The sequence below is a fragment of the Zalophus californianus genome, chromosome 3, assembly GCF_009762305.2.
Source record: "Zalophus californianus isolate mZalCal1 chromosome 3, mZalCal1.pri.v2, whole genome shotgun sequence".
NCBI classification, from domain to species: Eukaryota; Metazoa; Chordata; class Mammalia; order Carnivora; family Otariidae; genus Zalophus; species Zalophus californianus.
Genome location: NC_045597.1, coordinates 185,663,024 through 185,687,440, shown reverse-complemented (window position 1 = coordinate 185,687,440; position 24,417 = coordinate 185,663,024). Strand labels below are relative to the sequence as shown.

The 24,417-nt window shown below is 44.3% G+C and overlaps 1 protein-coding gene across 2 annotated transcripts in view; it reads left to right on the top strand.

Moving 5' to 3' along the window:
- The first annotated feature begins 4,855 nt into the window (after positions 1-4,855).
- The window catches only part of DNER (delta/notch like EGF repeat containing), a 296,900-nt gene continuing 277,338 nt past the window's right edge, over positions 4,856-24,417 (top strand). For both annotated transcript variants that reach the window (XM_027591453.1, XM_027591452.1), the window contains exon 1: positions 4,856-5,146. In XM_027591453.1, coding sequence (XP_027447254.1) covers positions 4,871-5,146 — 276 coding nt within the window. In that variant the 5' untranslated portion in view covers positions 4,856-4,870. The remainder of the gene's footprint in view (positions 5,147-24,417) is intronic.

The following is a 24,417-nucleotide window of genomic DNA, read 5'->3' as shown; positions in this document are numbered from 1 at the left end:
GATTAAATGAGATAATACGTAAAAAAATATAAGTATGTTTTGCACATATTCCACACATTACCACATGGTATCAGCCCATTTAGTTTTCCCAAGATCTCTATCAAGCAGGGTTTTGTTTTACAACCTTGGGAGCTTACCAGGTGAAATCTGAAACTGGATCCCATACATGGAGGACAAGGAGAAACTGAAGAGAGAGGCAGGTCACTCCAGATTGGTGAGGCAATTTTAATAAGCAAGAGAACTTAACATATGAGGTTTGTCTTGGCGTTCAGCAATATGAGTAGATCTCTACACCTGCCCACCAGAATCTTAGGGGTTTATATGGAGACCTTAACTGGGTTCAGTCACATATTTAGTCCAGATGGTCTCAACAGCACCTTATTCTCTCAAGGCTATGTCCTTGAATAGCTCTGGCTATAAGAAGAGTGGATGGAATGTACATTCCCGGGACATGGGGTGAGGATGGGAGTGAGGATGGGGGTGAGGAGCCTCTAATTGCACAGGTAACCAATTTGCAGGTCAATCGGCCATCACATTCCTTTGAGGACCTTCTCCAACTTAGGGATTTCTATCTCTATATTATGTGGCATCTGAAGGTGAAAAAGACTGAGTAATTTGCCCAACATCATCATGGCTCCTGATGCAACTGGTCATGGTAAGTTGTTTGGTGCTGATCTCATGGCAGGAAATTGTCAGGCAGTGTAACAATGTCCCTTCTCTCTAGGTTGTGTGGCTGACTTTTTTCCAAGCTGACTCCAGCTTCAATCCAGCATCAAGGCCCACCCTCTGCAGGGGGGCAGGAATGTCCCCCTTTATTTTTATTTTTTTATAAAGATTTTTATTTATTTATTGAGAGAGAGGATGGTAGAGAGAGAGCATGAGAGGGAAGAAGGTCAGATGGAGAGGCGGACTCCCTGCTGAGCAGGGAGCCCGACGCAGGACTTGATCCCGGGACTCCAGGATCATGACCTGAGCCGAAGGCAGTCGCTTAACCAACTGAGCCACCCAGGCACCCTGTGCCCCTTTATTTTTAAAGAGTAACTGAAAGTGAGAAAAGGCAATAATAATGACATCACTGTCTACAGGCAACTCTGGTGCAGAGAGAGGGGTAGGGATCCATCTGCCAAGGGTTGCAGAAAACTTAAGTGTTTTAGGGGAGAAGGTGAGTGTTCAATCATTGATAGATGCATATGTTAGTACCTGTGGAGCTCCAGGTAAGCTGAAGGTGATTTATCACACCATGTACATGTTCCAGTTTGGATCTTAGTTCTGACCCTGGGAGATCATACCAGGTAACCTCTGCAATTTGTTCTGACTATGAGATTCTAAGTGTATGGATCATCACACTATGCATTGATACCAGCATTCCCACAGGATGCTCTGGAGGTCATAGGGTATGAGAACCTCCCCATGAAGAGGAGTGTTGCTCTCATTGAGGCCAGCAGTTCCCCAAATGCCCATGAACTGGTGCTAGTGTGGGAGCATTTTTTCTCTTGTGACAAAATGCAAAAAACAAACACAATTATATTTGCATTGGTTTGTAACATTTTTATAACATCCTACAGTATCATGCAGTTGAGTTATAACTCTGGAGTAGATCCATGAAAAAAATGGACCACACTGTTTCTTGAAATTTTTCTGTTCCATTAGATCCAGAGACCTTGGAATCCCCAATTACATATCCAGTCTTCTATCTCACTGAAATAGTCCATCCGAGCTAGCTGGTCCTGCTACATGGCTCATTGGGGATAATTAGTCTTGCCTTGCGACTTACTAGTGTGTGACCTGGAGTTATTTAACATCGCTGATTCTCAGTGGCTTAAAACTACAACGATTTATGTCTTACACCATATGCCTATTGCAGGTTCCCATTGCTTCACCACACTGTCCTCCCGCAGGGACCGGGCTGGAGGATCCTCCATCTCTTGGAGTCTTGCTGATCAGCCTGGTCACATGAGTCATGCACCTGTAAGTGGTACATGCTACTTCCCCTCATGTTTCATTGATCAAGGCAAGTCGTATGACCACACCTAACTTCAAGGGGACAGGAAAATATAGTCCTAAAGAGAAGTTTTTAAAAGAAGGAGAGACAGAAATATTGGCAAATGGCGGTAAGGCCAAATGTACCACCATTGACGTAATACTCTATTTCACTTATTTTAGCTCAGCATTTTTACTGGTTGAGATAATTTGACATCCTGATTCTGGAATGAATTGTATTAACTGTCGAATTTTGAGATTCTATGGCATTTCCCTAAAAACCTCCTCTAGCCTGGTAGAGATCCACTGACTAGAATGTTCAGACTATACTTGTTCAATGGTTTCAAGTCTACTTTCTCCCTAGGGTGATCATGAGAATTCTATCACATTCTTTACTGAAATTAAGACACATTATTTTTATATTTTGTCTTCAACTTATTAATGTAGGGTCTCTATCAAGAAGGGAAATGAGATGGGTTAGGGTGAAGACTTGATGTTCTGTAAGTTTGGAATAATATGAACCCAATGATACTCGGTTTTTTAGCTGGTATTTAAATGTAGAACCAACAGTATTTCAATAACTTCTGTTAATAAGGCAAGGTAATATATTAGTTGGACTCTGTAGTTTGGTATTTGGGGGTCTTGCAGATGGTTGGAAACTGTCAACCAAGTACCAAATCAGCCTTCAAAGCCAAAGAAAAGACCCACTTTTTCAAGAATGATAACAGCAATAATAATAATAAACACTTACATGGTATTTGGTGTGTGGATGTTTTGGGGCCAGAGCGCAAAGCATTATGTTCTATTGTTCAAAACCAATCACATGGCTCCACCTATCAGCAAGGGGGCTGGGAGATTTAGTCTTTCTTTTTAGTTTGGAGAAAAATGAAATGGTCTTATATTGTCTCTGCTATAATAACCTTTTTAAAGACAGAATACTTTTACAAAAGCTAAACATTATCTGGAAAATTCAAGAATCAGCATCCAGAAAATAAAACCAGTGTTAGTTTTTTTTTCCATATTTCAAAGTGATACAAAATTCACACACAACGAGGTTGCTTAGGTAAAAGTATAGGAAACCAAGGTGTGACTTTTAATTAGCTTACAAACTTCCTTACACTTCATTTGAGTGTGTGTGTTGACGGAAGGGAGTGAGCAGCACTTTTTCAGTGCATTTTTTTCAGGATTTAAGGTAAGAGAAGTTAGTTTCAGGAAAGAATACATAATCCGGGGGCACAGAAAGTGGAAGAAACATCTGAATGGTGAGACTAGTACCAGCAGAGGGTGCTGGCGTGGCATAAAATTAAGATTTTTTTTTTTTTTTTTAAAGAAGTCTCATATAAAAGACTGCGGGTGTGAGGGAATATGTAGTAACTGTTTGATCCACTTGGAGGTCTGAATTCCCCCTGCTGCATGCAGCTGCATCTGGGTTTCAACCATTTCTTGCAATGACCACATGAATTTTAGGCATCTTCCTAAGCACAAAAGCCTGACATTTGTTCCTCCCTGTGCAGGACTGGGAGAGGCTCTTCAGTTTGCCTATGTTCACTGGACACTTTTAGCAGCTCCTGGTTGCTCATCTGGGGCACCTCCATGCATGGGTTCATGTGGATTCTCTACTTTCTTATTTGCCCAGCTTTTACAAAACTATTTTTGTGAGCCCTAAAAAAAAAAAAAAAAAAAAAAATTTTCCCAACTGTCAAACCACGAGAGTCACGTTTTCTTTTCTCACGAGGCCACCTTAAAAAGAAGGTAACAAGTACCTGGGAGTCTATACCTAGAGGTTGTGAAAGGTCGGGTGGTGGAGACAAAGCCGGTTGCGTTTATGCAACGGAAATTGACCTCCTTGGCTGTCAAAGCACGAGCCAGCCTAACCGGGACGTTTAGAAGAGTTCCCTTTCCCCAAGTAGGTCACGGTGGATGTTCCTTTTACACAGAGCTCCACAGTAAATCCTGGCAGGGCCTTTGTGAACCTGTGCTCCTGAACTGCTCTTGCAGAAGACTGACAGTTGTTCTGGGCTGGGAGTCAAGTGACCCACTGGGTTCCAGTCCAGCCTGTCTGGGCCTCAGTTTCCTCGTCGGCTCAACGACAGGGTTGGACACTGATCCTGAGGTCTCTTCCAGCTCTCACACGCCACAGTCAGACGTTTCTGAGTAGCACGGCCGGCTCCGCCCTCGGGAAAGAGCCCGAGAGAAAGGAGACTCCTCGGTCAGCACCAAGGACAAGGGTCCGGGGCTGGCTGGGCCCACGCCCGGGAAACAGCAAGCCCCGCGGAGGAACGGGTGTCGGGGCTCCGGGGTTCGGTGGCGGCGCGGGGCGGGTTGTGTGTGCCAGGGGAGCGCTGTGGGAAGGGGAGGAGTAGCCGGGGGAATGAGGTAAGGCCGGGCCCCGCAGCGGTCCCGCCGATTCTGCGCCAAGAGGCCGCGGGCCGCTGCTGCGAGCCGGGGCCGCCCCGCCCTCCTCCCAGCGCCGACGTTGACCCCTTCACCCCCTCTCCTTCCCGAGCACCGCCTAGATCCCCGCCGGGCCCGCGCCGCCGCCGCTGCCCCTCGGGGTTCTTTTGGACACACCCGCGACTCTGACCGCACCCCTCAGGCCTGTGGGCCCGGGGCGACCTTTGCGCTCCTCCCGTCCCAACTCTCCGCGGGGGAAGGGTCCCCACGCCCCTTTCCTCCCCCGCCCGCGCCCGCCCGGAGCCCCGCCCCCGTTTGCCCCGCCCCTCAGGCCCCGCCCTCCGTTGCCCCGGGAACCGCGGATCCCAGCAGCTGCAGGAGGCGCCCGGCCCAGCGGAGCAGCCCTCGCCGCCGCCGCCGCCGCTCCCGCCGCCACCGCCGCCGCCGCCGCCGCGCCCCAGCTCCGGCTCCCGCTCCCGCGCCCACTCGGTCGGCCATGCCGCCCCGCCGCGTCCCGGCGCCCGGTGCGCAGCTGCTGCCCACGTCGGCCCTGCTGCTCTTGCTGCTCGGCGCGGGGCCCCGCGGCGGCTGCCTGGCCAGCCCGGTGCCCGCCGCGCCCCTGCCCGCGCCCGGGCCGTGCGCCGCGCAGCCCTGCCGGAACGGGGGCGTGTGCAGCCCGCGCCCCGCGCCCGGCCCGCAGTCCCCGGCCCCTGCGGGCGAGCCCGACTACAGCTGCACCTGCCCCGCCGGGGTCTCCGGCGCCAACTGCCAGGTGAGTGGAGCCGGCGGGCGTGGGGCGGGGCGCCGGCCCGGGACCAGCAGCTTCTCTCCGCCAGACGCTGCGCGCTGCGCGGCGCGGGGCTCCAGCAAGCTTGACACCAGCTTCTCCTTCTTCGGGGAGGGGATGAATCTGACCTTCTGGCCCGCGTGGGTGCGAACCCCTGGCCGACCTAGCAAGTGCCTCTTCCCTACCCACCCCAGCTCTCCTGCCGTGCCAGCCCGGGGCTCTCGGGGCGCGCCGCTCCAGGGCCTGGCAGCCACCCTAACCCCGTTACTCTTGGCACGACCATTGGCCCCCAAGTGGCGCGCCCCTCCTGGCCCGGGCCAAGCCACGCTCCGCTAGAGCGGGGTCTCAGTGCTCGCCGGGGCAGCTCAGGGGAGCCAGCTCCGAGCGTCCCCGCCGAGGTGTTCAGTGTCCAAGCGGCCCCCGCTCCCAGTCCCGCTGGCCCCTGCGTGTGTCGAGGGTGCGCGGTATGGGAGTCGGGTGATGGCGGGCTCCGTGCCCGGTGGTCGGACACTTTCTTTCCTTTCCTCCAGCCTTGAAGGCTCTGATCTGGCAGCTGGAGGCCGGGAGGGCAGCTGCCTTTTCGCGGCCTGCGACCAGCCCTTTCTGGGCTTAGGAGGGGGTGTTGCAACAGTCAGAGACGTTCGAGGGGACATTGTGCGTGGGGCTCGGTGTGTCTCGCTCCGGGATGGCCGCTCCTCGAGGCGCACGCTTGGGACGGGCATTCAGGGCGTGAGCAGGGCACTGGGAAGCTTCGAGGAAGCGTGGCGCGGCGCGAGGGATGGGAGATGGCCAGCGGCCGCGCGTGGATTTGGGATTTACAAGAGAATTTGGCAGAACATAATAAAAGAGGCTGGATTACAAATATATGCTAAAGCTCAGTGAAACCTATTAACATCAACATTTTCAAATAGGCGAGTCGGGTGTGTGCGGGTAGAAAATTCCCAAGTCTCTGTTCCAGGGCAGGGTCAAATAATGAACTTCTCTGGAATTATTCAGTTAAACCAGGTGAATGTGAAACATATCTGGGATCAGATGCTTTCTTTCATGCATTTGGAGTGGAGGAGTTTGTTTCATAAACATTTTATAAAATGCTCCAAGAGTTACTTAGAGAATGCCCAAATGGACTCTTCTTTCTGTAGGGGAAGAAAGGCCACATATGACATGAGATGAGATAAGCTTTAATATGTATTTTTTAATAGAGCTAAAAGGGATTGAGAAGCTTGACCTTGACAGCCAGAATGTTTGCTATTTCCTAGAATTTTGTTTTCTTTAGTAGCAAATTCCCAACCTGAATCTGTCTTTTCATTATTGTGCCCTTCTTTGTTAACTGGTTCCAATAAGCCTTTTAATTCCTCAAAGGGGATGATGATGATGATGATGAGTGTGTGTGATATGACCATCCGGGTGGATTTGGGGCATGATGACCGTTTGGGGATTTGCTGTTGGAGGCTCTCTAACCATTAGGACAAAATCTTGCTTACTAATTTCCCCCATTGATTGATGGTGTATATCACTTTGCCTGAAGAAATGAGTTCCCTGAATGCTTCTGTCGAACTGCTGTTCTATATATCTGAAGTCCATCCTGGAAAGAAATAGTTGGTTCAGATTCCGAGTATAGTAGGGATGGACAGGAGACGGTAGGTTAGTGTGTACTTCAGTTTAAGTAAAGGGAAAGAAAAGCTGGACATTGGGAATTTAACCCAACTCTGAGATTTGTGTGTGTGTGTGTGTGTGTGTGTGTGTGTGTGTGTGTGTGTGTGAGACTCAAAAATTATAAGGAATCTTCAGAAAGGGAAATACCTCTGTAGTGTTTCCTAGATGACTAACAGAGAAACATAAATATTTTTTTTGTCCTAAGTAGTAGGCTTGATATGTAATGAAATTCATCCAGAAAAGACTCACAAACTAAAACCAAAATATTGCAGAACCAACTGGTTCAAAATAGTTGTGGTTTCTTGTCTAGCTCCCATTCCAGCAGTGTTAGCTGTGGAGTGCTGCCCACCTGAGGAGAAGCAATACCGGGTGTTCTGAGCTCCTCCTTGGAGAGAAAGCTGAAATAAGTCTAATTCTAACAGGAAAGCTTAGCAAATTTGGAACCCGATCTGGCTTGGTTACCCAGAAGAACTTAACTGAGATGATTCAGAGCCTTATAACCCCTAAAAAATTGAATCCTGATAATTTCATTTTAATCTTGTATGATCTTGCAGTTGTACTAGAGACTCTCGTTTTCTGTGGGGGGGGGGAAGAAGGCAATCTCAATAGAGAAGATAAACAGAGGGGGAAAAAAACCCTTACACATGCTCAGTTACAGATAAGGGGAATGGATGTTGGCCATTGCAGACGGGTGCTTACTGAAATAAAACCTAATGCTCACTGGGTACATTGGAAATGGAATTTTACCTGGACGTGAAGAGAAGCCTTTAAACAGAGTGTCACCCCTCCCCCCATCGCAAAGACAATAATGTTAGCAATGGAAACAATGGAACCTAACTCGGAAGTTTTGTTTCTTCTCTTCTCTTCTCTTCTCTTCTCTTCTCTTCTCTTCTCTTCTCTTCTCTTCTCTTCTCTTCTCTTCTCTTCTCTTCTCTTCCTTCTCTTCTCCTCTTCTCTTTTCTTTCTTTTTTTCGAGAAAATTAAGAAACTCATAAGCCACTCGTTAGGATTAAAATGGATTTAGGCTGTGTTCCGCTTTCCTGTGGTCGGCTGACCGACTTCTGTTGGCGCCCGGTGACAGGCACTCACAGGCTCTGGGAACTAACTGTGGTGTGGAGGCAGGATGTGCTTTTTTGAGGTTGAGCTGCCACAGTTAAAACCTGCTCTGACAGGTGATCTAAACTGACCGAGCCTCAGTTTCCTCATCTTTGCGAACGAGATCTACCTCATAGGGTTTGTAATACAGGGTCTGATTTGGGTTTTTGATGCGTGACCGTTGACAGCTTTTCAGTCTTACCTCTCCCTCTTGCCTTCTGCTCCACATCCGGGCAAGCTGATCGGAAAGCCTGGGTGTTGGGGTGGGGTTCCAACCCCGTAAGCCCCGCCCATGCGCTACTGGCTCCACCCCCGCCTGCAGCGCCCTGTCCAGGCACCCTGGCCGGTTACTTTCCCTTCTGTCTTAAGCCACTGGGGATCTATTTGGGAGCTGCTTGATCTCCCCAGAGAGCCCCATTATGTGAGCAAGAAACCTGTTCATCCCCTGCTGGTGTGTGTGTGGCATTTTCAGTCTTGACATTCAAACCAAATTTTGAGTGGCTGACCATCCTATCTGTGGGAGATCCACAATAGGGTTTTGGGGAGGATTAAATTAAGTGTTGTAAATCACTGAGCACCCGTGGTTCCTCCATAAATTCCACCTCTTTCCTTTCTTTTTTCACCATTGTACACATTTCATATGCTCATTACCTAATTGTACGAGGTAGCTAGAACAAGTGTTGTCTTTTGTCAAATGTAGAAATTGAAACTCATTTTGACTGAATGACTAATCTCAGATCTAACATTTTGATTGCCCTGAAAATCATACAACACTTAAAATACATTTTTTAAGTCCTCTATCATACTTAAACATGAATAAATCACGAGGGTTCAATGGATTCTAAAATGTATATGGAAACCACCCTACAGAGAAATGATGATGATGGTGGTGGTGGCGGTGGTGTTCATGGTGGTGAGGATGGTGATGGTGGTGGTGATGATCAAGCACTTGTCATGCACCAGCACTGTTTTGGGGGCTTTACCGAAATAATTCACCAGTCTTCACAGTGTCTGATGAGCTGGGTACAGCAGCCGTCCTTGTTATATAGATGAAGTGCAGAAAAGTTAAATGACTGGCCCAAGGTCACACGACCAATCAGTGGTAGAACTGGTATTTGAACCCAGTAGCTGGTTTGATGCAGAGCTGTAGAGTTTCAAGTCCAGCCCTGGCCCTGCCTTTATTCACTGTGTGACCTTAAGCAAGGGCTATAACCTCTTTGAGTGTTATCAGTAAAAAGGAGATGAAATGATTTCTGAGTCTGGTTTTGCTCTAAAACAAGGAGCTTGAACGGCTCTGCTTAGCTGGGGCAAAAGGCCGCAGGAATGACAAAGACACAGCAAATTCTCCTTATGCCACCCCCCAAGAAGGGCTTTCACCTCAGGGTTAGAATTCTGGGTCCTAGCTGAAGTTCTTTTTCCCTTGATGACAAGCAAATGGGCACTAAATAAAAGAAATGCAAATATTTCTGGTGGGTTTGAAAAAGACTCCCAACTTCAGAAAGATCGAGGCTGCTCTTGCCTTTCGGGTTCGTTTGGGAAATCGGGCAGGTATCAGAGGCGGCAGCTGCTGAGCTACTTTTTCTTTTCCTCCCTTCTCTCGGGCCAAAGTAATGATTATTTAAATTATTTTAATTTGTGTTATTTTACTTGTAAAACTTTCTTGTGGTAATGAAATAATCCTTTGCCAAATATTCAAGCTGTCGGATACCTGTTTGTTTTTTTCATCTCATGTTCCCTAGGAATCTTATCCTTTGGGATTATAATGAAAATGTGTCAATTTCTGCACTTGGAGCAAAAAGGGGCTGCTTGTGTAGCTACTTTTTATGTAAGTTAATTTTACTCACTAAGCTGATTCTATAATCCTCTCTTCTGGTTAAACATGCTAACTTGAAACAAGGGTTCTGCTTCTGATGAATCCATTTTTAAAAAAGATTTTATTTATTTATTTATTTATTTATTTATTTATTTATTTATTTATTTATTTAGAGAGTGGTGGGGAGGGGCAGAGGGAGAGGGGGAGAGACTCTCAAGCAGACTCTGCGCTGAGTGCTGGAGCCCAAAGCAGGGCTCACATCTCACCACCCTGAGATCACGACCTGAGCTGAAATCAAGGGTCGGATGCTTAACCGACTGCGCCACCCAGGCGCCCCTGATTGAATCCATTTTGGATGGAAGCTAGCTAACAAACAACAACAAAGAATTCTGGTTCTTTGCACAGCATCAGTCCAGTGGACTTCTTGCACACATATGCACACAGAAGCTCACACACACACACACACACACAAACTCACGCACACATTTACTCACAAACTCGCATGGTGATGTGTGCAAAACGTCCAGTATTCCCTGAAGTGTCAAGAGACTGCTTCTTTCTCTGGTTCTTCTGTCAACTTTTTGTGACCTTGGGAGAGTGATTAAACGTCCTTGAACCTCAGTGTTCATATCTCTAAAATGGACAAATAGGTTTGCCTTATTTTCTTCATAGAAAAGATGAAATTCAGAAATGGGAATACAGTAAAGTTTTATCACTAAGTAGAAAGAAGCATGGGAGTTTTAAAACATTTTTTAAAAAAGTAAAACTTGCACAAATACAGGGTCTACCAAGAAAAGGACTATAAACTTTCCGTGTAGAATATGATTATGCCATTTTATTCCTGTCTGAGATGGTCTTCAACGAACAGACTCAGCTTTTTCTCTCCACTAGGATGAGTTATGCTACAACAGAAGTATAAAAAAGGAACAATTTGTTGTACTAAAATTTTGATAAATGTGTAGTTCTCTTTTATTCTGAAATAAACGAAAAATTTCTCAGAAAATTCCCAGTGACTTCATTTTCCTTTGAAATGATGAGAAAAGCTTGTTAAAATCCTATAACAATTTTAGTAAAAGAAACAGTTGCTTTTCTTGGTGTTGTTAAATTGAAGTGATTTTCTTATTTTGTTTATCTAGTGCATTCTTAGGAAACATCACTTTTCTCAGCTTGGCCACCTGACAAAAACGCATTCTGTCTTTAGCTTCTTTGCTTAAGCGTCTCATGTGACAGGGTACAATCCAAAATGGTTTTGTTTATGTCCACATTTCACAAGCATCAAACAAGAAAGAAAACCTATCTGCAGCTGAAGGGTATTTGAGTCAGAAAGCAGAATGCCCGAGTTGTATTTTTAGATCTCCTTAGAGATTCAAGTAGGCAGCTGTGGTCCGAGCTGCTTAACCCAGCCGCAGGGACTACGGAATCTTGTCCGCCAAAGAGAAAATCCAATAGCACAGCAAAGTTTTGTGGACGGAATTTCTTTAGATTTATCCGTTCCTGACACCCCCCTCACCTACAACTGCTGCCCAGCCCTGGCGGCTTAGAAGAATCACCTGGGAGCTTTTACAAAGATGAGTGCCTCTGTCCTGCTGTCTCCTTGTCCCCAGATTCTGACTGAACTGGTCTGGGGTGGGGCCTGGGCGCTGGTGATTTCTTTAAATGCTGTCCAGGTAATTCTACTGTATGACCAGGATTGAGAAGCCCCCGCTAGACCCCCGTCATGGCCCTGCAGCCCCCACCGCCTGCCCAGCACGGAGCTAGCATGTGGCAGAGAAAACAAATCAGTCACATCTGCTCTTGGTCATTCTCAAGCCAGAAGAGCATCCAGTTTCAAAGGGCCTGACATTCCTGGCCCACAGCCTCCTCAAATGGCAGAGGTTTGCATCTCAAAGTGGACCTGAAGTCTCCACGAAGGAGCCGGACGTGTGGGAAGAGTCCAGTGTGCATTGGAATCCAGCTCTGAGTGCTTTGGATAAGGAATTCATTGTCCTGTGGTTTGGTTTTCTCATCTGTGAAAATGGGATCCTGAGGCCAGCCTTGCAGGCTATTGTAGCTTGGAAATGTATCTAGCTCAGTGACTAGCCTGGGAGACACGCAATAAAAAGGTAGCTGCTGTGCACACCTATAATAGGAATCATTTATTTTATACCTTTCTTTACAAAAGTGGGGGGCCTAGAAAGCCCTTTCCCTTGGACCAAAAAAAAAAAAAAAAAAAAAAAAATCCTTTCTTACTTGACTTCCAGTGAGACCAAAATTCCACCAGTAGAGATTCATTTCTTTGGTTGTGACAGATCAGATGCTAGAAGACTTGGATCCTGGGGCTGACTCCCCGCTACAGCATTCCCTTCTGTTGGTTCCTCCTCTGTACTCCACTTACCAAGTGGTGGCCAAGAACAGAGAACAATGTGAATGGAGCATGTGCTCATGGCCTAGGCTTTCATGGAATCATTCATTGTTTTATTTGGACACTAACCCATCTTCAGTCAACATTTATGATGTGAGTCTTAGAGAGTTGTCTTCAAGGGGAGGGGCGTCTCTGCATCGTTCCTCCCTGCTCTCCAGGGTGAGTGAGGGCAGAGCAGGACCCAGGACTGGGACGGGCACCCAGACAGCAGACAGGCACCCAGTGCAGGGGACCCACATAGTAGGTGCCCCATAAATATCGTTGAATACACAGCTGGCTTCAGTGGGGTGCAGCTGTGGGCACCATGAGGGCACTGGGCACCATGGGGGGATCTAGGCACATGGGGAGGGGCGCTGTTTAGGAGAGGGAAGACACAGGAAGACAGATTTAGCCCGTTTAATAACTTCCCTGGTGCCAGGTCTGTTCTGGGCAGCGCACCGTGGTTTTCAGTAAATCCTTTGCAGTAGCATTGGCTTTTAATCCTTCTAATAAAGCTTTATTTTCATAATACCTTGGTGGGCAAAGGACAGCCTGCATCGTGTCTCTCCCTCCCTCCTCCAATTATTCAATTTATTTAGAGAGAGCGTGAGGGGTGGGAGAGGGGCCGAGGGAGAGAGAGAATCCCACAACCCTGAGATCGCGACGGGAGCCAAAATCAAGAGTCAAGCACAATCAACCAGCCACTCAGGTGCCAGGTTTTAACATTTTTAAATGGTTGGGGAAAAAAATCAAAAAAGAGAATAATGTTTTGTGATGAGTGAAATTATAGGAAATTGAAATTTCAATGCCCATCAAAAAGGTTGTATTGACCACGGCCACACCCACGCATTTAAGTATTATCTGTGACTGCTTTGGAGCTCCAGGGACAAAGCTGAGTCATTGTGACCGATCAGTATGGCCCCCAAGGCTGAAGATACTGATCGGGCCCTTGACAAAGGAAGAAGCTCGCTGAATGTTTCTGTAAATGTCGGTGGAAAGAGTTTACCTGTTTTCATTTATTCGACTTAGGTAAAGCCTGGTCCCCTTTGCTCCCCCTTTTCTCTTCCTCCTGGTCCCTTCTCCGTGAGGGGTGTCCAGAACCAGGTTCCAGGGCTGAGAGCCGTGGGAGACCCAAGGACAGATAAACAGAGCCCTTGTCTTCGAACTGCTTTCATCTCAGAAGTCGTCCTAGACAGAATCTAACTTTTCATTGCCGATCAGGCCTTGGTTGAATGTGTTTGGACACAGTGGTTACAGTCTGTTTCCAGGGAGGCAGGAGGGAAAGGAAATGCTAGCTGTCAGGGCTTGGAGTGGGAATTTCGAGGTTCAGAATCCCTGCCCAGTGCCAAGCTTATTAGGTTTCTTAACCCTGATTCCTCACTCATAAACAGGGTGGTTGTAAGGGTTAAGGGGAGTGGCTTGGGAAGTCCCAGCACAGAGTGGGCCCTCTGACCATACAAATTATTTTTATAAAAGTGGACACAATTGTCCAGTTCATGTCTAAGGAAGCCTACCTGGGGGTGGGGTGGGTGTCATACGGCGCGGTGACAGTGGGGGATCTGGGCCCTGGCACTGTGGCTTCGAGTACAGTGTTGTATTATTATGGTCCTGTACTTGTCCCACACTGTCCCATGCTTATGACTTTGAACGTGAGTGCCCGAGGGGACTGGGAGAGGAAGAAGGGCTAGAGCTTCCAGGTCAGGCAGTTTTAGTTTCTGTAAGGATGCTTTGGGTTTGTACAATGTTAAGGTCTTTCTTAAAGAGAGAAAAAAGGCAGAAGGCTTTTGAAAAAGAGCAAGGATTGGAGAAATGAAATCAGTGTATTTGAAAGAAAAGGCTTTTGAGAAGAGAAACATGTCTGCTATCTTGGCTAGCAGCTCCCGAAAGCCAGCACATCCTTCAGAATTTCAGTGTTGGCACTTATCTGCTGCTTGTAGTTAATTTAAGGAAACATTCGTAATGACTCCTGGGTTTCAGAGGCAAATTAAAACTCCTTTACGGAAGGCATTCTGTGGTGGAAGTAATCACAAGAGATGAAAAAGACCTAGTTCTGTTTTTCACGGGAAATCAGAGCCAGAGTCTGTAGTAAATGGGCTGATATCTGCCCAGTGGAAGGACAGCCCACGGAGGGGGATGGCCAGTCTCCCACGTTCAAGGTCAGAATTCTGGAATACGTTATTTAAGGAAAAATCACATGCTTAATTTTTAGGCAACATGGAATGTATTAGAAGAAGCGAAGTGTTAAGTATGTCCTCAATATATTACCTTAGAAAGGGAAGACTTTATATAGGAACCATGCAAAGAAAACCAAAACCTCTAACTGCAAACTGACCTCCCCTATTGTTCCTTAGACAGAGGATTTCCAGACATTTTTTTTTCCATTGACTTATAACTTACATACAGTGAAATTCACCTTTTTAAGCATTCAGTTCTATGACTTTTGCCGTACAGTTGTTGTAACTACCACCATAATCAAGAAAAGGAACGGCTCATCACCCCCCATACATTTCCTCGCCCCACTTTGTAGTAAGCTCGATCCCTGGCGTCTGCCCTTGGCCACTGTTGGTTTGATTTCTGTCCTTATACTTTTGCCTTTTCCATACTATCATACCGATAAAAATCACACAACCTGTGTGCTGCTTCTACTTAACATAATGCTTTTGAGATTGATCCGTGTGGTTGTGTGTATCCAGTTGGTCTCTTTCCTCTTCCCGACTAGTATTCCATTGTATGGCTATGCCGCAGGTTTTCTCTCACCACTGGATGGCGTTTGGATTGTTTCCATTTTTTGGTGATTGTGCATAAAGCTGCCAGAAACGTTCACGTGGAGGTCTTTAAGTGGACATATGATTTTCATTTCCTTGAGTAAATACTCAGGAGTGGGATTGCTGGGTCATGTAAGTGCAAGTTCAACTTTATCAGAAGCTGCCAAACTGCTTTCCACGGTGGCGATACCGTTGTGCATTCCCATCAGCAGCAAATGAGAGTTTCAGTCGCTTGCATCCTTATCAGTTCGTGGTTTTGCGGGTGATTTAGATTTTAGCTGCTTCAATAGGTGTGCAGTGTTATTACATTGTGGTTTTAATTTGCATTTTCCTGATGACTAATGATGTTGAACATTTAAAAAAATATACTTGTTGCAATGCATATGTCTTCTTTGATGAAGTGTCTGTTCAAATGAGTTGTGAGAGTTCTTTCTGTATTTTGGGGGCAAATCCTTGATTTGTTATATGACTGGCGAATATTTTCTCCTAATCTGTGGCTTGTCTTTTCATTTTCTTACTTACTTTTTTTTTTTTAAGATTTATTTATTTTAGTGAGAGAGAGCGAGTGTGAATGAGGGGGAGGGCAGAGGGAGAGAATCCCCAAGGAGACTTCCCCCTGGGCACCTAGCCTGAGGCCATCTCCCAGCCCATGGGATCATGACCCATGAGATCATGACCTGAGCTGAAACCAAGAGTTACATGCTCAACCGACTGAGTCACCAGAGGCCCCTTGTCTTTTCATTTTCTTAACAGTGTCTTTCAAAGGGCAGTTTTTAAGTATTGCTGAAGTCTCACTTATTATTTTTTTTTCTTTTGGTGGTTTGTGCTTTTTTGTGTCCTAAGAAATCTTTGTTTGATCTAAGGTCACGAAAATTTCCTCCTGTTTACTTCCAGAATTGTATTGTTTGAAGTTTACATTTGAGTCTCTGATATACTTTGAGGTAATATTTGTATGTGGTTGCAATGTATAGGTAATTTTTATTCACTTTCGGCATATGGATATCTGGTTAGTTCCCCGAAACATTCGTTGACAAGACTATCTCCACTGAATTATCTTGGCAATTTTGTTAAAAGTCATTTGACCATAATATGTGGGTCTACTTCTAGACTCTGTTCTATTCCATTGACTTTATATATCTGTCCTTTTGCCAATTCCACATTGTCTTGATTACTGTAGTTTTATAGTAAGTCTTGAAATCAGGTTGTGTGAGTCTTTTAAATTTGTTTTCCCTGACCCCCAAATATTACACATTGTTTTTCTGATATCAAACTTAACTCGGAGTCTATATTTTTAATTTGCTAAATCTGGCAACCTCACCTCAAAGGCTTTACTAATCCTTACTCCAATTCCCAGATTATTTTCTGAAGAGTACATCAATGGCACTTTAAATTATTGCAAAACAATTAAATAAGGCAAATTTTTATTAACTTGCATATAAAATATTAATTTAGCTCATAGTTTTACATCTTCATGGGCCCTTTTAAGAACAACCGTCAAACTATGTTAGGGCATTAAAAAAAATCTGTGAACGTGTAGGGAAAAGAGCCCGGTGGTAAACTTTTCTTACCCTCTTTCCACCCCTTCTACTAATCTCATACTTCTGCACTAATCATTGTTTACATTTTGGTGTGTAGTTTTACATTTTCCTCTCTGTACATATAAGCATATATGAAGCTAAATACTCATAATATACATGCAGCTATTTTAGATAAAAATAAAAGCATCCCGTGCATACTGTTCTGTAACATTTTCTTCGTCTATTTTGAACATCTTACTATGTCTTAAAACAGAAAGCAAACTCAGCCTTTTTTTTTAAACAATTTTTTTTAAGATTTTATTTATTTATTTGGGAGAGAGAGAATGAGAGAGAGAGAGAGAGAGAGAGAGAGCACATGAGAGGGGGGAGGGTCAGAGGGAGAAGCAGACTCCCCGTTGAGCAGGGAGCCCGATGTGGGACTCGATCCAGGGACTCCAGGATCATGACCTGAGCTGAAGGCAGTCGCTTAACGGACTGAGCCACCCATTTTTTTTTTTTTAAGATTTTATTTATTTATTTGAGAGAGAGAATGAGATAGAGAGCATGAGAGGGGGGAGGTTCAGGGGGAGAAACAGACTCCCCACTGAGCGGGGAGCCCGACGCAGGACTCGATACCGGGACTCCAGAATCATGACCTGAGCTGAAGGCAGTTGCTCAACCAACTGAGCCACCCAGGCACCCACCCATCCTTTTTGATGGTGGAATCGTACTCCTTTTTGATGGTTGTATGACTATATTTTAGTCTTTACTGATGTACATTGTTTCCATAATTTTAGTTATGTTGCAGTAGGCTATACACACAATGACGCATATGTGTGTATATAGACACATATATTAAATATTCTAATATTGCTAAATTGCCATCCGAAAAGGTTGGACAGTTTTGCATATTTACTAACAGCATATGAGAATGCCTGTTTACCTACATTTTTGTCATTACTGGTTTTCCTATTTTTCTTTTTTTGTGTGTTAACTGATAAGATATGGCATCTCATTGGTTCTCTTTGCATTTTAAAAATTACAAATGAAAATTACAAATGAGACAGAACATTTCTTATGAATTGCCTGTTCTTATTTTTGCCTAATTTTCTTTTGGGTTGTCTTTTTTCCCCCAAACTGATTTGCAATAGCTCTTTGTTATTGAAGGAAATTAACCTTTTGTCCTTTCTGTTTAAATATTTTTTTTCCTGTTTATTATTTTTCTTTTGGTTCTGCTGACGCTCAGTGTTTTGCTCTTTAGAAGCTTCTAATTTTTGGTTCTTATTTAGCTAAACTCATCAATGGAGTGGCTGATTAATTTTAATTAGAGCGCTAATGTTTGATACCAATACTATGCTTTACAACATTTTGAGTTACCTGATTTGAGCCAGGAGTTTGCTTTTGAAGAATTCCATTTTGGCCTAGATTTATATTGATAGGACTGATCCTATTGTCTTTTTAGGATCTACAATTAAATATAGCCCCAGTTTATGCTTATTTTAAGAGGGTTGGCATGGATTTTCTAAATCATATTTAAACACTTGTAATTTATCTTGAGTTTTTTTTTTGAGTCTGAAACACCGCAACAATTTTATTAAGATCCTTCTTCTTCTTTTTTTTTTAAAGAACTACTCAGCACATTTTTCCTTTAATAATTGGCATGGGTTCCTTAGTATTTTGTTAAAATTACCAAGTTAATTTAAATGGCATTATTGGATAATAGAGTATTTCTTAAAAGTTCTTGATGGTGTAATGGTCCGATTTCAAAAAGTGTTGTTCATCTAGGCTTGGGCAGAAAAAGGCTCATCTTAATATTCAGCAAAATGCAAATTTCCCTTCTGCTTTAATCTCCATATCATGTTTTTCACATTTCCCCCCTGAGAACATTTTCATTTCTCCTGACCAGGGATTTTCATGATCCTTTACCTTCATTTTCACTCTTTAAAATCGGCCATTGGTGTTTTTGGTTGTGCAAAAGGGAATTCTTTTCTTTCTATAGAAAAGCCTCATAATGAGAAAATAATAAGAGATACAGAGAAATGAGAACTAATATTAGCATTTCTATGAGGCCTAAAATAAACTCTCAGCTGGAGAGAAGTACATTTAATGTTGTTATTTTTGTCTTTTACAAAGGGAGGGTAGGACAGGGGGTGAGGTGGGGCTTGGGGGCTATACTGACTGAAACGGAAGCACTCTTTTTTTGTTGTTTCCTAAGGAAACAATTGTTATTATGTTTGACCTGAATAGTGTTAAAAATGGTGCTAAAAATGATGCTGACCCTTTTTAAACATCACAATTGGATTTTATGTGAGGTTTCCCTTGCTTCCCTTACCTGCAAGGGTCCTTAAAGATGTTTTGTATGCTTAGAAGTGTTTTTTTCAAGCAGAGCCTGTGGGAATTTAGGGAAAGTTGAGAGCCCACTTTCCTACTAGTGTATGTTTGTGATTCCCTTAAAAACAGCCTCCTCAGTAAAGATGGGTCTCCTTTCCCAGAATGGAGAGTCTTTATTCTTGTCAGAGCTCACCAACAGACCAGCTTCCTTCATGGGTCCTCCAAATGAAGGGTGCTTGCCTCTTGACATAAACTCCAAATCAGAAACCTGGAAAGGAGCGCATCTTACTGGAGGGTTCTAGCATTCTATTCTTAGGTCTCTGACCACCGTGCATTGGGAAGAAACTTAACACATAGAGAGGAACATCAATGGATGTTGTGTGTATTACAGTAGAGAGACAGAAAGTCTTGAAATATGCCATAGTTTCTCATAATCCCAGATGGCCTGAATTATACACCATCCCAAGTATATCCATGGGATCTGTGTTATCTTAAAAAAATTTTTATTGAAGTAAATTCACATAATATAAAAGTAACCATTTTAAGGTACACAATTCAGTGGCATTTAGTACATCCACAATGTTGTGCAATCAACATCTCTGTCTAGTTCGAAAATATTTTTATCATCCCAAAAGGAAATGCTATACTTATTAAATGGTTGTTCCCCACTCTTCCCTCCCCCCAGTGGCTGGCAACCACCAATCTGCATTCTGTCTCTATGAATTTGCCTATTCTTGATATTTCTTTTTTCCTTTTTTTTTTTTTTTAAGATTTTATTCATTTATTAGAGAGAGAGAGAGAGAGCGGAGCAGGGGCGGAGCGGGGCAGGGAGAGGCAGAGGGAGAAGCAGACTCCCCGCTGAGCTGGGAGCCTAATGTGGGGCTCAATCCCAGGACCCTGAGATCATGACCTGAGCCGAAGGCAGACGCTTAACCGACTGAGCCACCCAGGCGCCCCATACAAATGACACTTATTTACCCATTCATCAGTTGATAGACATTTGGGTTAGACTTTTGGCTAGTGTGGCTGATGCTGCTATGAAGATGCCTATGTGAGTAATTGTTTGAGTACCTGTTTTCAAATCTTTGGGGTATATTACAAGGGATAGAATTGCTGGGTCATATGGCAATTCTCTCTTTAACTTTTTGAGGAACTTCCAAATGGATTTCCATTTGTGTTATCTTCTTATACTACCTGAGCCCCAGGATCCTCCCTGAGATGGTTACTTGCAGCCTCTACTCACAGGCCAGACTCATGTCTTCTTGTTACTGTCCCTGCCTGGGCACACAGCAGCCCAGATGTTCATTCCTGGCCTGGTTTGTGGCCCTAATTCCCTGTGATACTCTGCTTGCCCAGCTCCGTGGTGATTCCGTGGAAGAGCCCAGCCTCCTGTGGCTCCCTCTCAGGAGGGCCTGTCAGTGGAGAGCTCTGTTCTTTGCTCAGCCTGAGCACTGCCCCTCCAATCCAGTGATTCATGCCTCATTCTCGTTCCTGTTGTCTGCTGAGCTTCTTTGGGAGAAATAGCTTGCCAGGTCACTTGAGCCACAATGAATAGGTGGCCCTAGATGTCATTGGTCCAATTGCCTCATTTCACTGAGAAGGAAACTGAGGCCAGAAAGTTGGAAAATATTGTGTAGGGCCATTTGGGTCATTCGTGGCTGGTTGGAACTTGAGAAAGAGCTTTAACATCTGGTTGGGTGACCTTCAGATACCCTCTCCTAGGCCCTGGCACCCATCAGGCACATTCAGGATGTCACAAGGAGAAACAGAGCCTCACCAATAGTCATTGTGGGTTATAATACCATCTGAGCTAACGTGTTTGTTAAGGAACTAGTTCATGTGGGTTTATATAGAGCACTTATATTGCTAGTTTGAATGAATTCAGTGTAAATGAGTTCAAGTGGGCTGTGGGGAGGGATCCGCTACATTCAATGATGAGCCAAAGCAGGGCAGCTGGCCTGGTGATCCCTTGTTGCTTAGCAGCCATCACCAGGCAACTGGATTCCTACAACCTGAACCTGGTTTAGGTACTCAGGGACTGGGATTTTGGCAGTGCAATTGAGAAAGGAGTGGGAAGGGGATGTTTTGTAGGCTCAGGACCCCCCCCCCCCCTTGCCCCAATACAAAACAAATAAAAACAAGCCACCTTCAGGGAGCTGGCAGTTCTGGCAACTCTGGAGAGTTTGTGACCCAGAGAAGCTCATCAAACAATTGAATCCTAAGATCTGGTCCCTTACCACCAGTCCCTCCGTTCCCATGTCTTCCAGGCCTGTCCTACTCACAGCCTGACACAAAAGTCCTTTTTTTTTTGTAGAAAACGGAGAGCGGGGAGGAGATGGCCTTCTTTGCTTATCAATGCAAGGCTAACAATCTAGGGAACTCGCTATTCCACTGGCAATTTCTGAGCGACGATTAAAATGGTTTTGGAGGAGATAATCAAGAGGACGGGACTGAGGGTTGACTCACAAGCTGAATCTCGGCAATCGGAGGCTCCCCATTCCCTCCCCATCCTTGGGGTCTCTATCATGACCACCGTTCCCACAGTGGGAACCGTTTTCAAGGATGCGGCCTTGAGAGAGTAAGGTGTTGTCCACAACACCACCCGGACAGTGACTGAACCCAAGTAAAGCCTCTGTATAAACTTGTAAGGTTTGGTGGGTGGGTGTGGTGATCTGCTTGTCTTGTGGCTGTCCAGTCCCCTCAACAGAGAGGAAAGTGGGACTGAGAAGAGGAGGGACTCATGGCCCAGGTGACATCAGTTGAGCCCCCTGACCCTGCAGTGCGTCTACTTTTCAGCCGTATGAATGTACAGACTTCCTTCCTGCATAAGCTCTTTGAATGGAGTTTTCTGCTGCCTGTAACCCAAGACAAGACTGGTATGTAAGTTCCCTTGCAAATTAATCCTGCTACCCACCATCTGGAGTAGGCTGCCTCTTTCTTCAGTCTCTCCCTGCCCTCTGAGCATGGAGGCCGGTTTCAGATTTCACTCAAGAAGCTTCCAAGTTTGTAGCCCAGACCAGACATACAATGAATTGTTTGGGGTTTTAAGTAGAAGTATAGTTATTTAAATGTAAATACATTAAGCACTCCTATAAGGACTTGAGGGATTAAGTGGTGTCTAATTTTCCCATCTTATGGATGGGAAAAATGAAGACCAGAGAGGTTTGAAGACCAGGCCAGATCAAGGTTTTTCCACACTGTCTGTATTAATTAGTACTCTTTCCTCTGTATTGGCTTTATTCTCAGGTTCCAGATAGTGACCCCTGGCAGCTCCAGGTGCACACCATCCATACTATCAACAACGTTAAGGGAACAGAAAGCCTCTATTCTTTAGTTTCTCTGAAAAGTCCCGAGATTAGCTCTCATTGGACTGACTTGGGTCATGTGTGCCTCTCTAAACCTATCACTGTGGCTAAGGGGTTAGAATCTGCTGATTGGCCAAAAAGCCTGGGTCATGTGCCCCAGTTAATCACATGGACCAAGACTGGAAGGAGGTCTTTTCTTAAGGCAATTGGGATACTATTCTTAGAATGAGGGAAAATAGCTATTGGGAATGAAGTCAACGGTTTCCCATTATACCCTACTGCCTTTCTCTCAGTGGCTATTCATATTTGAATGGAATTTCACCAAAAATGAATTCCTCTGTCTGCCTCTTTGCAGCCATTGATCTATCTCACTGGAACTTCTTGGTGGGGCACTTCTTATGGTGGCTGTGTATAAATTTCATTGCCTATATTGATCTCTGTTTTTCTCATTTTCATTGGTGATATCTTATATTGGCGAGTGTATCAGGTTAAGGTAGTTGCAAAATATTCCAGTATACATTTTAGGAGGACTCTCAATAATCTGTTTTTCTCTTTCTCTCTCTGTCTCTGTCTCTCACACACATGCACACACAATGGCACAGTTTTAGAAAACGTATATGTATCTTAGTATCTGGCATTCAGCTGTTCAGAACTGTTTATCTGATATGCATTTTCATCTTGATTTTACAGACGTATAAATTGATAAAAGGATCACAGGTGATAATCAGCTGAAGTTCCTTCATCAGTTAACATTCTCCAAAGTGAAGGTGACTATTCCAGGGATTGGAATCTGTTCAGTGATTGATACAGTAGGAGACATGAGACTTGGAATCAGATGACCAAGGTTCTGGCTTGGCCACTTTTTAGGACACAGAGTTTGTTTTGTAGGAGAGAAAGTCACACAGCTGACTAGAAATGAAGACTTCAGATCAACCAATCAATTAACAATGGGGGAGAATAGACAATCCTCCTGTGTAGAAGAATCCCAAGTAATTTATGGATATACTGTTTCTTCAAGGAGGGAAGCCTAACTCCCACTCCTTAACTGTGGAGTGTGCATGGTGATATCCTTCCAAAGAATACATTGTGCAAAGGGGGAATAAAAGACAAGCTTACAGTAGAGAAACTAGATAAGTACTACCTTAACCAGTGGATCAGGGTCAGTGTAAACAAGGATAAATCATATTAATAGTATGTACCCTTGACATGATCTGAGGAAACTGGCACTTTGCTCCTGTGGTTTTCCTTCCTCAAACTCATAACCCATCTAATTATGAGAAAGACAGCAGACAAATTCCAACTGAGGGACGGTCTACAAAATCCCTGACCAGTACTCCTCAAAACTGTCAGAGTCGTTAAAAACAAGGAAACCCTGAGAAATGAACTGTCACAGCTGAGAAGAACCTGAGAAACCATGATAGCTGCATGTAATATGGGATCTTGTAACAGAAAAAGGACATTAGGAAAAAACTAAAGAAATTTGAATAAAGAATGGACTTTAGTCAATAATAATGTGTCAAATTGGTTCATTATTGTGACAAATGTGCCATACTAATGTAAGATGTTAATAATAAGGGAAACAAGGTGTAGAGTATATGGGAACCCTCTCTACTATTTTTATAACTTTTCTGTAAACATGAAACTATTTAAAATAAAAAAGTTTATTACAAGAAAATGAGGAATTTGACCCATGCTTTGATAGTCTTGAGTTACTATGGAGAATCCAGAAGCTGACTTTTTAAAGAAAGAGAAATCAGTCTGCTAGATGTGTGTAGTAATCTTAAAATTATTACAGTAATCGTAGCTAATATTTAGAGTGTGCCAGGCACTCTTCTAAGTACTTTATGTATACCAATTTATGTCATCTTTTTTAACCACACAAGAAAGTAAGTACTGTTATTATTGACGTCATCTCCATACCTTACTCCAATTTTACAGAAGATGAAAATGAAATACAGAAAGGTTAAGTAACTTGCCCAAAGTCACACAGTAAATGGAGAAGCTGGGCTATAAACCCAGTCTGTGCTCTTCACCAGCATGCTGTAGTTTTTCTTTTGCTTTGGTGCTAGCCACAGTCTCTTAACTAGCTTAGATTTGTGACCCTTTGTGTTCAAATAATGACAATTATGTATGTGTGTGTGTGTGTGTGTACTGGGAGACTTGCAGGATTACCACTACCCAGCTTTCAGTCATTTTGTGAGATTTAGCATAGGGGGAAGCCCATCAGACTGACTAGGCATGCTTATATTCTTTATAAATCTAGTCCACTGGAACTCCCACTATGGCACTGATCTTTAATATATTTCATGTTTTGAGCCCAGGACAAATTGACACTAGGAATTAGTTCAAAGGTACATTGGTTTAACGAATGGTGTTGGAAAAACTGAATATCCATAT